The sequence below is a fragment of the Chroicocephalus ridibundus genome, chromosome 5 (genome assembly GCF_963924245.1).
Source record: "Chroicocephalus ridibundus chromosome 5, bChrRid1.1, whole genome shotgun sequence".
In the NCBI taxonomy this organism is placed as follows: Eukaryota; Metazoa; Chordata; class Aves; order Charadriiformes; family Laridae; genus Chroicocephalus; species Chroicocephalus ridibundus.
In genome coordinates, this window is record NC_086288.1 from 28,107,819 (window position 1) to 28,122,874 (window position 15,056).

A 15,056-nucleotide genomic window follows, 5' to 3' on the forward strand; every position below is an offset into this window, starting at 1 on the left:
CCCAGTCTACCCACAGAAATGGCTTTTCTGAGGAAAATGTGCCCAATGAAGCTCAGGCAGGACTCCAAATTCTTAAAGCGTGCTATCAGGGTAGGTCTGGTGTGAGCTTGTAACTAATTTGTCCTAGAATTTTCCAGTCTGATGATATTAACTCTGCCTTAACAAATGTACGTTAAACCACTAGGTACAAAAAGAAAAGGTAAGTTGGTAAATCACTGGTGTAACCAAAAAAAAAAAAAACCCAACCAAAAAGAACAAAATATATCATGCAAGTATTCAAGCATTGTCCTAGTTTGGAATTTGATAGCTTATATTGTTAAAGAGAGATTGCTTGGAAAAAACATCTTTGTGGCCTTTCTGGTGGGAATCCTGTTGATTTCTTGATTTTTCTTACGGAGAATGCACAGCTAATGCTGGTGATCCTTTTTTTGTCCTTCCCGTGCAGGAGAAAATCAAACTTTTAAAATCCTGAGTTTCACTAGATGGCAGCATCTCAATGTTTCAACAGGAAATTACGTTCATACAGAGAAATTTACCAGTCAGACTACAAATCCCACAAGCACAGCAAAAAAAGTATAAAACTTCCTTTTGTACGAAGGTCAGTAAACACAACAAGCTGTTTGAGATCTCTTGGTGAGTGACGATTTTAATATTAATTTTTAAATGCTTCATAGAATCTGTGTGGCAAACATTCATAAAAACTGGTTGTTAGATTGAAAAATGTATTTATAGTGCATTTTGCTTCTAAAGCATTAAGGTGAATTGGGGAAGTACTTGGACTAATCAGTTTTTTTTCCCCCCACTGAAAAGATGTTAAGTGACCATAAAGAATAAGAAAGAGCTTCCTCTGCCTGGAGTGAGCACTTTGAGCTCGTTGTTGAGATACTCGGGACTTGCTACAGTTTACTTGCTCAGACTTTCACAGAATTTTGTGTTTGAGGAGTTGCATTTTTTTAAAAGCTCAGTACGTTAGAGAGACAGTGCAACCTAGTTGTGTGTGTAATCTCATTGTTCTTGGTTAACTTTGTATTTTTCACCTGTCAATGCAAAAAGGTTATGCTAAGACAGGCCCGGTCTCATATAACCTTATATAGCCAACCATCAGAGGCATCCAGAAACATCTTTTTACTTGCCAGCCTAAAAAGTGATTTGAAGATATTGTGCTTTCCCCTAATTTGAAAGGTGCATCTCAGTTACTGTTTGCTTAGGAGACTGTTCCTTTGGTTTGTGCTTTGTTTCTTGGTGTGTGTCCCAGTTAAGGGGGAGTAAAATGTATAGTGAAACATTTCAACGTCTTGAAACATAGTCTGTAACTCAGTCTGACTTTAAATCAAAAGGGATAATGTTTTCTATATTAGAATGGAAAGAATTTTTCACTTAAATTGCCTCATAAGGAGTCTGAATTTATTTATTTTTTTTTTACCTATAACCTTCAGGGTTTTGCTGCAACTTTTGTCAGCAAAAGCTGCTGAAAAAACAGAATTTCTGGTCAAAATCAGAGAAAATAATAATCTGGTTTAAGATATAACACACTAAATTCGACTCAGTAATCTGAGTCATAGCACAGATTTGAGCATCTTTAGGTGACAGCGTTGGCTGCCAACCTGGGGAGATTATGGCATCTTTAACTTCTCAGTGAAGTACTCATATGTTGGATTCACGTATACATTTAAAGATTTTGGGTTCTCAGGACACCTTTCTACGTTCATAGCTACATAAACAAATTTTGGTCTACGGATTATAAAAGTGCAGGAAGTTTTGCTTCTTGGGAACCCAGCTAACAACCACCAGATATTACACTCTGTCTGGAACACGGTGACCTTACTTTTTAGGCAGTTCTTTGAAACTTGACCTTTTTTTTTTCTGTCTAAGGAAAAATAAAGTCCGGTTTCTGTTATAATAAAGACTGGCTTTTGAACTCAAATACCTTTTGATCTTTTTGAGGTCTTCACTTATGGAGGAAACAAAAAAAGAAAAAAAAAAGTTCAGGTAGTGCCCCCCTCAGAACCTGGATGACTCGGGGTCACACCAGAGCTAAACAGGACAGTCCGTGATAGGATTTGATGGCAGAGGTACTCTGAATCACGTCTAGTTTTTGGAATGCATTTGCATGTGACTTGCAGGGAACGTTGCTGGCTCATCTTTTTGTTAAAGGTTCTGTGACATCTGTCCGCACAGGTCAGCAGCATGGGTCGGCTTGATGGGAAGATCATACTGCTGTCTGCAGCAGCACAGGGCATTGGACGAGCAGCTGCTATAGTGAGTTGGAAAATGTTTGTTCTCCTGTACCTGAGCTGGGTCTCTAATGCAGGCTTGTCCAACGACACCTGCACCAAACAAGTTCCTGAATTAGTAAACCACAGATGAAGCCAAAACTACTCAATATAAAACTCAGGGAATAACATAGTCACTGTACTGTATCATCTATGCTTTGTGCTGTTTGAGTTTCTGAAAGCCTTCAGCTCTGAGGGGTGATGTTAGGCAAGGATAAGGGTGAGATCCGCTTTTCCAACAATATATGCTTGTACTTCTGTACCTTTCATTGTTCTGGGAGAAGATAAGGAGGATAGGTGGAATATTTCCTGTTGTAAGGCTGAATACTGCAAAGATCCCCTACAGTAGAGCCAAGATGTTTTATCTACATTAATACGTGATGTAACCAAGTCTACATGATACTAACAGCACAGCTACAATGTTCTTCACAATGAGCAACTGTGAGATATCCTTTACAAATTTTATTTAATTACTTTGAAACAGAATTCAACATATGTATTAACTCTCTGGTTAACTTTTAATTCCTTTTGACTTGTTCTTCCCCTGCTATTTCCTTCTTCCATAGCAGATAGTGAAACTAATAGAGCTATCTCAGTATCTCTGTAATGTAATCAGTGAGCCAGGAAAAGCTCCTGTAAGTAGGATTTTTGCCGCACTAGTTAGTTTCTTATGCATACGGTTAAGAATGCAGAAAACTGCTATCATGGCACTTACTTTAAAACACTCAGTCAAAGGAGTAGGTAATTTTCCTGACAATTTCACTTTTTAAATACCCAACAAGCCATGGAAGGCTGGCATGTTTGATGCCACTGCCCTCTTAAGCTGCACTTGAGACACTTATTTTGAAGATTAGGGGCTACAGTCTGAGATGTCAGGATACTTTTGACATGGAGGTTACTTTGTTAGCATAGCTGTCGATTTATCAATCATTACAGTGCAGAGAAAACAGGTTTTGAGGGGAGCATCAAGAATGAGGGAAAAATCTCTGAAGTATCAAAGTCGTGCTTCTTTTAATATTGCTTTATTCCAATGATTCGGATGCAGAGGATTTTCTTAGAGTTTATATAGCACCGTTCCTTTTTTATGACTCATGCCTTTACCTGTCAAATACCATAACTTCATTTAAATCCAACAATACAGACAATTCTAGCCCTACGTGTTTGTAACGTGCTTGCTAGTGCACCCGCAGCTAATGAGGGCAATAATAACACCAGTTGTCTTAGTGTGGTTACTGTTCTCATACATTCCTTACTTTAAGGAAAAGATCTTAAATCTGTCTTATATCAACTATAGTTACTTAGTTGTCCCCAGGATGTGTGGTAATTGATGGCCGTTACCTTCTGACATGCCCAGAATGGAAAGTGAGAGATCAACTGCCTTCAGCCAACATTTATTTCAAGCCAAAAAGGAAACGAGAAGAAAACAGGTTTTATTTCTGGTAAGATCTGGAATACCTAACTATAAACTGCTTTTCCTACTTGTATTCTTCAGGCTTTTGCTAAAGAAGGAGCCAAAGTCATTGCTACAGACATCAATGAGTCTAAGCTGCAAGAACTGGAGAAATATCCAGGTAAATGGCCTACAGTAGACATTAGTTCAGCTCTTGGGAGTTTTATTGTAGATTGGCTGAAATATAATTTGAGTGTAGGGCACACTTCAAAAGGCCAGGAAAAAAAAAAGGAAAATATCCAGGCTAATTCTTTAGATGTTGGCTTTGCTTTCTGTGATGTGGAATAGCAGAAATTTAGTATGTAAAATACTGCAACATCAGCACATCAGACAGAATATTATTCCAGGCATGTGGAATAACTCTGAGATTCTTGTGTGACAGAAGCAGTTGATCTCTGCCGCCCAGAATAGCACCCATTTCAATTACCTTTTGAGATCACTCGGCTAATTGTCAAACATATCACTCTAAAAGGCATGGAATGCTTTACTCTGATCACAAGAACTAACATCCAGCTATACAAAAAGTATGTTTAGTGTCTTGCGTTTCCATGGTCTGTACTTACTAAGGAATGCATTAAAAGGATAGCTGTCTAGGAGACTGCATATGTCTTCAGAAACTAATTCCACAAACACTAGATAAGCCTGTTCTGTTTGTACAAATGCTCAGGCCTGAAAGTTCTTTCTTACTGATACCACGGGAACATCCTTCAAGGAGCAGGTTTTGCCTAGCTGTGTTTCTTAATCATGTGACACAAGTGTGGGACATTACGTTAAAAATTCATTTTTTCAATCTTGAAGTAAAAAATAAAACTTGGATATCTTTGACAACTGAAAATGCTAACAGCCTAATTTGGTGGAAGGAAGTGGATTTAATTAATTCCTACTACAGCGGGACAGTCAAATATGCAAAAACAATTTTTTCTGGCACAGCTTTTAGAGTGAACTTCTAGAGTCTCTACTGACTGGAGTTCACCACAAGCAATCCCTTTGTAATTCTTTAGGAACTTTAGTACTTTCCAGGTTCATTCTGAGGGTGTTTAGAAAAGTGTTATGTTTTGAACTGTTATTTTTTTCCCCTCTGCCTAGTGTGTTCACAAGAGGTGTAATTTCCCATATACTCAGAGCCATTTCTGTCCCTTTGACACACGATTAGTTAAGCTATAATTCATCAAGGCTTGGCACATTGTAGTCTTTGAATTTTATCCAGAAGAGGTAATTCCAGTGCTGATGTTAATCACCGGCCTGTAATCTAATTGCATCGTTAGACACAAATCTCTTCAAAAGTGTCTGTATCATTTAACTAAGGCATATAAAGCCTGTTCGTGGACTTGTCAGTTTGGCTTCAAAAGAAACAGGTTTTCATCCATTTCAAATCGAATTCTCCCATAATTTAGACATCACTCAGATGCTTTACAGCCAGCTTTACAGTCTTTCATAGAATCACGTATGCTGGATGAGACCTCTAGAGGCCATTTAGTCCTGCATACTGCTCAAAGTGCCTCTGGCTACAGCAGGTTGCTCAGGGCTGTGTTGAGTCAATTTCTGAACATCTCCAAGGATGCAATTTCCTCAGCGACCTCTGTAGGCCCCTGTTCCAGTGTGACTGCCCTTGTGGTTTTAAAATAATAATGATATTTAAAAAACAAGCACACACACAAACAAACATACAAACCCCATGAAACCCCAAACACACCTTATATTCAGTCAGACTTTCCCATATTCCAACTTCTTTCTGTTGCCTTTCATCCTTCCACTGTGGGCCTCTGAGAAGTCTGACTCTGTCTTCTCTACAGTCTCTCAGTAGGTAGTTGTAGACATTTATTAGACTGCGTGTCACTGATTACACATGACTGAATTGTAAAATAAACAAACCCCAAAAAAATGTTTTGGGGCACAAGTATGTTCTCCCCCAGGTGTCCCTTCACCTGAGATGCAGGATATGCTGTGACCAGGCTGTGGCAAAAGGGTGATCAGCAGCAAGTCTTAGTGCCCTGGGAGCCTGATTGTACCCACTCAGGGAACTACTGGCGTACACCCTGACTCCATTTTTTCCACTCATCCAGGTTTCCTTTGGATGAAAAATTCATGTATTTGAGAAGGGGGCCCAGCTCAATCTTTACACACAGTATGGAGCAAGGGTGCAGGCAAAGCGTATCATGAGGTACGCCTATTCCATAGTAAGCATTCGGCCTTGACATGGGTGAGGGAAACTAGTTGTGTTAGATTACTGGAAGCTACTTAAGTAAAATGAGATAAAATAACATGTAGATTGCATCGTATCATATTACAGCTCATCTGGAAGAGTAACTCTTTTACTTTGCTCTTTTTGCTTCCGTCCAGGGGATGGCACAGCTGTGACTGGCCCTAAAGCAGTTCTATTAGAGTTCTGTTAGAGGGGCTGATTCTATTGAAAAGCGTTTGGAAGAGTTAAGCCTGACCCCATTTTGCAGTAATTATGTTTCTCAGTCTTTCAGAGATAACTTCTCCAAATAAAATAGAAGGGTTAGTTTTTTGGTTGTGGGTTGGGGTTGTTTTTGTTATTAGTGGCTTTCTTGAAGGTATGGCACAGACACAGTCGGTGCTATAAGCATTGACAGTGACAGCTGTCAGAAGCTGAAATACATAGAAGCTTTTAGTGAAAAGTAACGTGTTTTCAGGCCTCTTCTGTTTGATTATAAACAAATAATTGCAAAAATATAAGCATCATATTTTTCAACGAACCTTTGTGATAGAAGCCATCAATTTGTTACGCTTCCTCTTCACTTCTGTTATCGTGGCTATCACATCATTCCGGGTTATGTAAGATTTTGGCTTATGCAAAATTACTTTTTCTCATTAATTAAATGGTATAAAGCTGATTCATCATATCCTCAACTACACATGGATAGATGACATGGAATGTGACTGTGAGTACACGCGAGATGTGTAACTAGTTTCGTTTAATTATTATTCTATAATAGTGGGCATGAAAGCTTGTTATGATTATACAGGCTCTGTAATTCTTCAGTGTGAGAGCACTGTGGAATTCAAATTGATTTGAAATGTTTTTATGGTAAATGACATTAGCTTATCTGTTTGTGTGATGCTGTATGACAATCAAATCAGTTGATCTTTTTTTAATTCCCTTCTGAAATTTTCAACAGCATACTATGCTGTCTATTGCTGTCCTGCTTTAACTATTGCACTAATTTAATCATCAAGAATAGCTCTTGCCCAGTGAGTCTCTATGTCGTGGTGAACCACGGAGAGGGGACTGTTCCTGGCAAGCCACTGACTTGAGCCATAGATGCAGTCCTCAGCGCTTCAGAAAAATAAACTGCTGATCCTTAGGTAAATACACTGAAATAAATACCGTGTTTTTCTAGGCATTCAAATACGGGTGCTGGATGTCACCAAAAAGGAGCAGATAGAAAATCTGGCCAAGGACATCGAAAGGATTGATGTCCTCTGTAACATTGCAGGGTAACCAGCTTCTATCGTACTTTTTTTTTTTCCAGTTTTCCCTGTCCTTCAGAAGTAGTTTCTTTTACTTAAGTGCATTTTATTTGTTTTATTTTAATACATTTGTGTATGTTTAATATAATCTTGCATGTATTTTCATCAGCACTCAGCTCTTTGTGCATAGCTGTGTAACCCAGGCCAAGATAGAACACCTCTGGAATTTGTTTTCCTTCCTCTATGAGCGCCTTATAATGATGGCTTTGGTCCTCCTGGCAAAACAGTGAGCGAAGCTGATGGTCTGCCAGTGCTGCTTTTTTTTTTTTTTTTTTTTAGTTTCCCTATTACCAAACACTTATTTGCACATATCAGATCTGTCTTGTCTCATCAGAAGAAATAGTATTGCTTGCTTTCTTCAAAAGAGCTCTTGTCCCTTCTTTTCAAGGTTGGAAGGGTTAGCTATTACGAAATATCAATGAAAAAATATGCATAAAAAGTCATAGAAATGTAAATTACTGGCAGTAATTCACTTCATGGACTTATTCTAGGTTTGTTCATCATGGAACCATTCTGGAGTGTGAAGAGCAAGACTGGAACTTCACTATGAACCTCAATGTTCGCAGCATGTATCTAATGATCAAGACATTTCTTCCTAAGGTAAGGCTTGGTTGCTCATGATTTTTAGTCTCTGCTGGGTTTTGTTTAAAGTGTGTGAGGACTAAATTGTTGCCACCATGACAGCGTGGGGTTTGAGATAAAAAGGCAAGTATGCTGCTTTGTACAGGGAGGCCCTTAGATTATAGCAATCCTACTCTAAAACATTCTCTGCACTGTGTAATCCTCCAAGTAGGAAAGGTTGCGGTACAGAAGATTAATTCAGGGGTTTTGCCCTATGTGATTTGTTAACTAAAATCCTTCAAATGCAGAGCAGTGAGGGAGCCATTGCACTAGTGTTACTGGGTTATACTATAGCACACAGCTGAACAATACCACTGCTAGAAAGTATTTATAAAATATGTATATTAATAGGAATTTTATGCAAATCTGGAAACTATCTTGTGAAGCAATTCAGTGCCACTGATGCCAACACACTGGTTGTATCAGAACAACAATCCAATTAGCGTAGCAGCTTGTGGACACTTGCGTTTGACACAGTAACTGGCTTCAGGACTACAAAAATTTGTGGACTGAATAAGGTGTTTGTATTCCTGTAAATGCAAAGGCCAGAAGTGGAAGCTGCGACCACGACTGGATGACAACTACTCCTTTCAGTGTTGTTACAGTCCTTTTTCGTTTGGGTTTTTTGTTGGGGTTTTTTTAGCTGATCTTAATTTTCAAAGATGGTTTGAGATGCCTAAAAAGGTTATAACTTAAAGAAATTTAGCTACAATTCAAAGATGCTAGAAAGCTGGGGTTTAGTCTTCTCCAAAGCAATGAAGAAGTGCATTGGTAGATGGCATGAACAGATGTCTATGTAGAGTAACTTACTGTGGTGACAAGAGGACAGTGATTCAGAGGTGGCTATCTAGGAAAAAAATCCTTTCCTGTCACAGTCTTCACCTCTTCACCCCGGGGATGACTTAGGAGAACCTAGTGAAAATTTCAGATTCTGTTTTACTACTTCAGTCAATAGATCAAAAAGTGATAAGCACCTATTCATGCCAGTTGAGCTTTGTTAGGCTGCATATCAATTGCATGTAGGGCTGTTCTTCAGGTTGTTATGGGCTATTTTGCTGGACCTGCAGAGGGCAAAGTAGTTTGCATTTGAATGACATAAGTATTCTTTTGCAGAGGACAAAGTAGTTTGCATTTGTATGACATAAGTATTCTTTTGCAGATGCTTAAACAGAAATCTGGAAATATTATAAATATGTCTTCTGTGGCATCCAGCATTAAAGGTCAGTAGCTTGCTAGAGAGTTCCTTATATAAATCTTTAAAATGATGGAAATGCAAAATAAATATTGCACAGCATCGAATTTAGAGGACACTGCTGATCCTGTGGAGAGACACAATTAAAAAAAAGTGAACGCATCAACTCATATATTCCTGCAAAGACACAGATGGGAAATTGCAGAAACACTAAGATCCTTGCCTTTGAGCTTTTGAATCTGTCCTGAACTTTTTTGGCACCTTTTTTACCAGTTTGTACTAACTAAAAAGGCATTACTGCCAGTGATATCTTGCTACATACATTCCTCAGAGAAACAATGAAGAAATGACAGGTAAGCGCTGTAGCGGTGCTTCCCAAGGAAACCTGATGGTGACTAATAGATGGGTCTCTGCTGTTCCTATATCTTTGGTTGCTTTGTTAGCTTTTCTAGGCTACTCCCCAAACTTAAACTATCAAAAGATTGTATGCTTTGCTCTGGTGTGTGCCTGGGTAGAATTCCAGCAGTCAGCATTCTAGTTAGCCCTTATGGAGAGACTACAGATGCTACAGGAATTGCTGGAGTCCAGAAGCAGGTGCATATCAAACAAACTTGGGTGTCTCTTTTTTTTTTTTCTTTAATATGTTTCTACGCTCCTTTCACACTGACCTTCTGTTAGGAGTTGTGAACAGATGTGTATATAGTACTTCAAAGGCAGCGGTTATTGGTCTAACAAAGTCTGTGGCTGCTGATTTCATTGAGCAAGGCATCAGATGTAACTGCATATGTCCTGGTAAGTATCCTTACATTATTTTGTAAACTAGGAGCAGATGCTAGAATGCCTGATTTAGTTTGATATTATTAACAAAGAGTAGACTTGCAAGTGGCAACTAAAGTTACCAGCAATCAAAAAGAACAGGACATGCTTGAAACGCTTCTGAGATTTAAAATGGAAAAGCTGTTACTTTTATAGTAAAGCTGTATGTTTAGTCTGTTAACCCAGCATGTGCACACTATTACATACATTATTTTCAAATACATAATCTGGAAGTTAGAAACAGGCAAGGGCTAGCTAACAGGCTAGCCATTGTTCAACCATCTGAAAGGTACTGAATCTAATTCTCAAAAGTCTTGCCTTCTGTTGAAATTGAGAGTCCTATGCTGTGTTGATAGTTTTGCAGTCTTTCCCCTCAATGATATGACGAAGTTACATGTAAGTGTTAAGACATACAAACAGAACCAATGAACTGCATTTTTTTTCATGATTGTTGATGCAGTTGATTTCTAACATTGAATTTAAAATTTTGCTTAGGAACTGTTGACACACCATCTTTACAGGAAAGAATCCAAGCCCGGCCTAACCCAGAACAGGTAAGAAAGCAGTTTATTAGTTTCATGTGCATACGTATATTTAACTCCCTCTAAAAAATAAAAAAGCAGCATTTCTACCCAGATTCAAGATTGTCCCCTATTTCGGAGTACCAATGACAACATAACAGTAGTGTCTCTTTGTGATAGTTTGGTCAGTTTGTAGTCAAGACAGAAGTCTTAAAATGCCTCAGAAGGATACTATTGATCAGTGAATACAAAGGGTCTGTCATCTAATGGCAGTATTTGCAATCATTGGTTACAGTATCTACTGCAAAAGCAGAGGCATTTTCTACTTTGGCATGTGGAGGTCACAAACTAGTGCAAAACCATGACAGAAAGGGCATTCTGGCCTATGTGTTTCAAAATTATTTGGGATCCTTAACCATACTGAGTAGAAAACTGTGAGCCTTCAGTTGAAGGGCCTGGGAATATCCACCACCAAAGGGAAGAAGGACTTAATTGGCTTTACTCTGGAACCAGAGATTTAGGTCCAGTCTCCTAGTATTTTTCAATCCGAAATTCATACCACTGTTAATCTTGCAATTTCTTTTTCTAGCATAAATTCCTTCCTACTAATGGAAGTTATGACTCATGGCCTGTTTCCAGTATTGCTTTCTACACGTCAGTCTAATTGGATTAAAATAATTGTTTGGGGGTTTTTTTTATATACTAAACGCTCTTGTATATCTAGGCATTGAAAGACTTTCTGGACAGACAGAAGACTGGTAGGATGGCTACTGCTGAAGAAGTGGCCCATCTCTTTGTGTACTTGGCCTCTGATGAAGTAAGTATGGAACGATTAAAATTCCCTATAACAGAATCCCATGCTACTTTGCTGCATCACAATAGAAAGAATTTGTTTTAGGAGGATTTATATTGTCTTTGAGTTGGATTATTACAAAAATAGAAAACTGATGATCTTTTACTGAGTTCAACCTGTGATACAAAAAGTACTCTGAATGTTGACAGTGATTGTTAAGGCATTATGTATTTGGTACCACAGTCTGGTGGCTTCGTGTCATCTGAGAAAATTGACCAGATTTCTGAATGATGGGAGAAATGGGGGCTTGTCCAAGTTTCACCATGGCTAGATCGTGTTTTAAAGAGGCAGAATTAGTTGTCATCACCTCCCTTCACTATTCAAGAGCAAATGTTTGTGTAGAACTGCTGGAGATTTTAGCTAAACAGGCAAATGCTCAGAGTGAATCTGCCCTTTCAGCAGAAGGAAAACAATAGACCCACTGAGGTTGTTATAGACCAAACTCTTAATGACCACTACAAATATCACCAACACTAATGAGCACACAGCAAGGTTATTTCAGATGCCATAAACTTACTATGAATCTAAATTTGGACTAGATTCCTCTGGACTTGTCCAGCAGCCCTACTGAGCATAACAGAATATTTCAATGGAATTAATTCAGTCTTAATGTTGCTATCTATCAGTAATCTGTTTCTCATTTTCATTTTAGCTTTAGTGTTTCTGTAAAGCTACTGATTTATTATTTTTCTCCCCAGTCTGGCTATAGAATTTTCATCCATGTCTAGACAGAATTCCATTTTTCCAAAATATTCCAGTGTGCTTCAGTACTGGTATACAGAGAAGAATGTCAACAGCTCAGTTGCTTACCGCACTTTCCGCAGCATCTAAATTTTCAGTTCGGTTCTCTTATAATTATTGGCTGACCTGGTCGGGTTTTGCTCAGCTGAACAGCTAATAACATCATAGTGTGAGGTTTTATTCCTGCAGGTGAGGTATCTGAAGTCTACCTTATGTGAATTTGTACACTCAGGATGCATTCTCATCTTAATGCCTCTAACAAAACTTTTGCTACAGTCCCCTGACTTAGCAGGAAGTCTTCCATTTCTAAGTTTGTTTATATTCTATTTATTCAGATATTTTTGTAAAAGAAAGTGTTTGTATAAGAAGAAAGCAGTTTTTTGAATTTAAAAAAAATTTTCCTTGTACTTAATAGCCATGAAAAATTAATTAAAATTATTGGTTTTTTATGTAATTTCAGTCTGCCTATGTGACTGGTAATGAACTAATCATCGATGGAGGATGGAGCTTGTGACTGACCCTACAGGCAAACGGAAATTCATACTATGAAAGGCAAAAGTGAGATTCATGTTTTTGAGTTAAAATAGTTTACAAAGATTTAGGTCACTCACCTGATGCCTTTCAAAACAAATTTGGTGCACTTTTACTGCTACGTGATCTCTTTCTAGATTGATGTTACTGATTCACTTTTCCCGAAATAAAAACATACTTCATGTGGTTACATTTTATGGTAACTCCAGAAACGTGAAAGAAAAGCAATTTAACATTTAATATTTTAGAGGGCAAAAAATATTATTTAAGGTACAAAATCTGAGTGAAAGGAATTAAATACTACCTTTGTTCTCATCCTGCAAAGTATTTGTAAGTTATATATTCACAATTAGATTTCCTACTAGCATTGACAGACTATCTAGAGAAAAGGGAGTAACTACTATTAAATCGGCCAAATGCGTCCTGAACCAAGCGCAGTTTAAAGAGACAGTGGCAGAAATAATAGCAAATTAGAAGATTTCAATATCTGAATAATTTTGTTACTGGTAATAGGTGTTTCTGTATTAGAGAACATACTAGTTGCAAATTGTACTTGAAACCACATTCTGCTCTGCAAGTTACTTTAAGTTCTCTCTGCTCTACTATCACTAGCAAAATGTTTTAGAACTGCAATAGCTGTAGAAAAACAGTCTAAATTGTCAAAAAGAATATGTCCCAAGCCTGACAACACTTACAGATCTGAAGTGAACAGTGCAAGACAGTCAAAGACACTGTATATACATGGTGTATGGGCACATGAAAGTTCCTGCACATATAGTAAAGAGTTAGTGTAGACGCACAGCTGGTTTGTGCAACTGCAACATCCATTTTGCAGGTCCTGGGCAAGTTAGACTGTTAGAATCTGGAAAAACAGTGGATCAGCACAAAAGGTAGGGCAACAGATTACCAATAGAAGCAGTAGGATTGGCCACTTTCTGGAATTTGGGTGGCTTTTTTTTAAGGACTTAACGATTACAGACACTGTCTTCATGAAGGAGAGGAGACTGCTCTACTGGCTGTTAAGACTAAAGCTTGTAGCATGTAGAGATCATAGAGAATCACACGTACTTTTACAATCAGCTAGAAAATGAGTACATTAACTGGTACAAAAGAGGCCCTAGTGGGAGAAATAGAGGCCAGAACTGTTTCATTAATGGAATAGATCACTCCTAAAATGGTCTTGGAAGTATCATTACTATGTATATTTATTTTTTTTCCCCTTCCACATACAGAAAGTATTATGCAAGGACATCACTCTGGAAGGCATGGATGGGGGAATATGTGGGAAAAGTATTATTAAATACACAGGCGGATCTTCATGAATATGCTTGACTTCTAGCACACAAGCAAAAGGAGTGGATTTTACCACTTGAGACAGAGCCAATATATTCCTTTTCAAAAGGATGTACTAATATCGAACAAATATTGTCAAATCTGTATGCTAGGTGCTAGTTTTTATTGTGATATAGCACATGGTAGCTCTGATTTATGAATCATAAACCTATTATTATGAAGTCTCATAGTCTGGAAAAAAAGAGGTGCTGAACCAGAGATGTGAGGCAATGAATAACCCGAGTTCCAAAACTATTTGTTTTGCTAACATACTGCTAGATTTTATATGAATGACATGGGCTGACGGCCTATAAATATGGTAGCTTTAAAAAACTGCACACAGCTTGTTTTATCCAGTTTGTGAATGAAGCTGTATGCAATTTCACATATATTAAATACATATATAAGTGGGGGAGGAATTAAAGAATAAATGCTACTGGGTATGATTGATCAGTAATCAGCACAGGAAAAAAGGCTACAATATTATTTTGTTTGTGTTTCTGTAACAACTGCCATGTTTTTAAATTTATTGCTTAGGCTTTTCAATATTAGCTGAAGCAGTAATATTAATTACTTGATTTCAAAGATAATGGAACACGTCTAGTTAAGATCAGGCTTCTTATTTGTAAAAGTTACATTTACTTACTATTTTAAAATGATATTGTGGATATGGATAAAATGGTATTGTGGATATTAGAATCATAGAATGGTTCAGGTTAGAAGGGACCTTAAACACCATCTAGTTCCACCCCCCTGCCATGGGCAGGGACACCTCCCACTAGACCAGGTTGCTCAAAGCCCCATCCAGCCTGGCCTTGAAAACTTCAGGGATGGGGCATTCCAGGATATTGTCTTCCTTAGGCTCACTGTGAGTTTAACTTTTACTTTTAATCATGGTTGGAGCATTCTGATCTTGTGTAGTTTGTTTACGGGTTTTTGCGTATCTAGTATTTTAATGAAGCGACCCTGGCAGCCAAGCAGGATCAAGTTGAGGCAGGAATACAAAGTTATCCGAAACTGCTCCACCACTGTTGACTGACATAAAGCCAAATGTTAAAAGTTCAGGCTGGCAAGATACTGTTTCAATGCTTTTAGAGTTTAATATGAAGGCCAAAGTCCTTCCTCTATAGTAGGTGTAGCAGGCTTATGTTGAAAAGAGAATCTCCCCACTGCAGCAACATGGGAAATTCAGTGTGTATTCTGAAAATATACTTAAGAATCTGAGAGAATA

At 38.0% G+C, this 15,056-nt stretch overlaps 1 protein-coding gene across 1 annotated transcript; it reads left to right on the forward strand.

Moving 5' to 3' along the window:
* Positions 1 to 538: 538 nt before the first annotated feature.
* On the forward strand, positions 539 to 12,685 carry BDH2 (3-hydroxybutyrate dehydrogenase 2). Its single transcript, XM_063336847.1, has 10 exons — positions 539 to 633; positions 2,179 to 2,259; positions 3,766 to 3,844; positions 7,089 to 7,185; positions 7,710 to 7,818; positions 8,999 to 9,059; positions 9,710 to 9,823; positions 10,343 to 10,401; positions 11,093 to 11,185; positions 12,423 to 12,685. The coding sequence occupies exons 2-10, from the start codon at positions 2,188 to 2,190 to the stop codon at positions 12,474 to 12,476; spliced, it is 738 nt and encodes a 245-aa protein (XP_063192917.1). The 5' UTR covers positions 539 to 633; positions 2,179 to 2,187; the 3' UTR covers positions 12,477 to 12,685.
* The last annotated feature ends 2,371 nt before the right edge of the window (positions 12,686 to 15,056 follow it).

Excerpts from the sequence above, each read along its gene's own strand:
- BDH2 (XM_063336847.1), top strand. The coding sequence starts at position 2,188 with ATGGGTCGGCTTGATGGGAAGATCATACTGCTGTCTGCAGCAGCACAG. Across the intron at positions 3,845-7,088 it reads AGAACTGGAGAAATATCCAG|GCATTCAAATACGGGTGCTG; the intron begins GTAAATGGCCTA and ends GTGTTTTTCTAG. Across the intron at positions 7,186-7,709 it reads GTCCTCTGTAACATTGCAGG|GTTTGTTCATCATGGAACCA; the intron begins GTAACCAGCTTC and ends GACTTATTCTAG.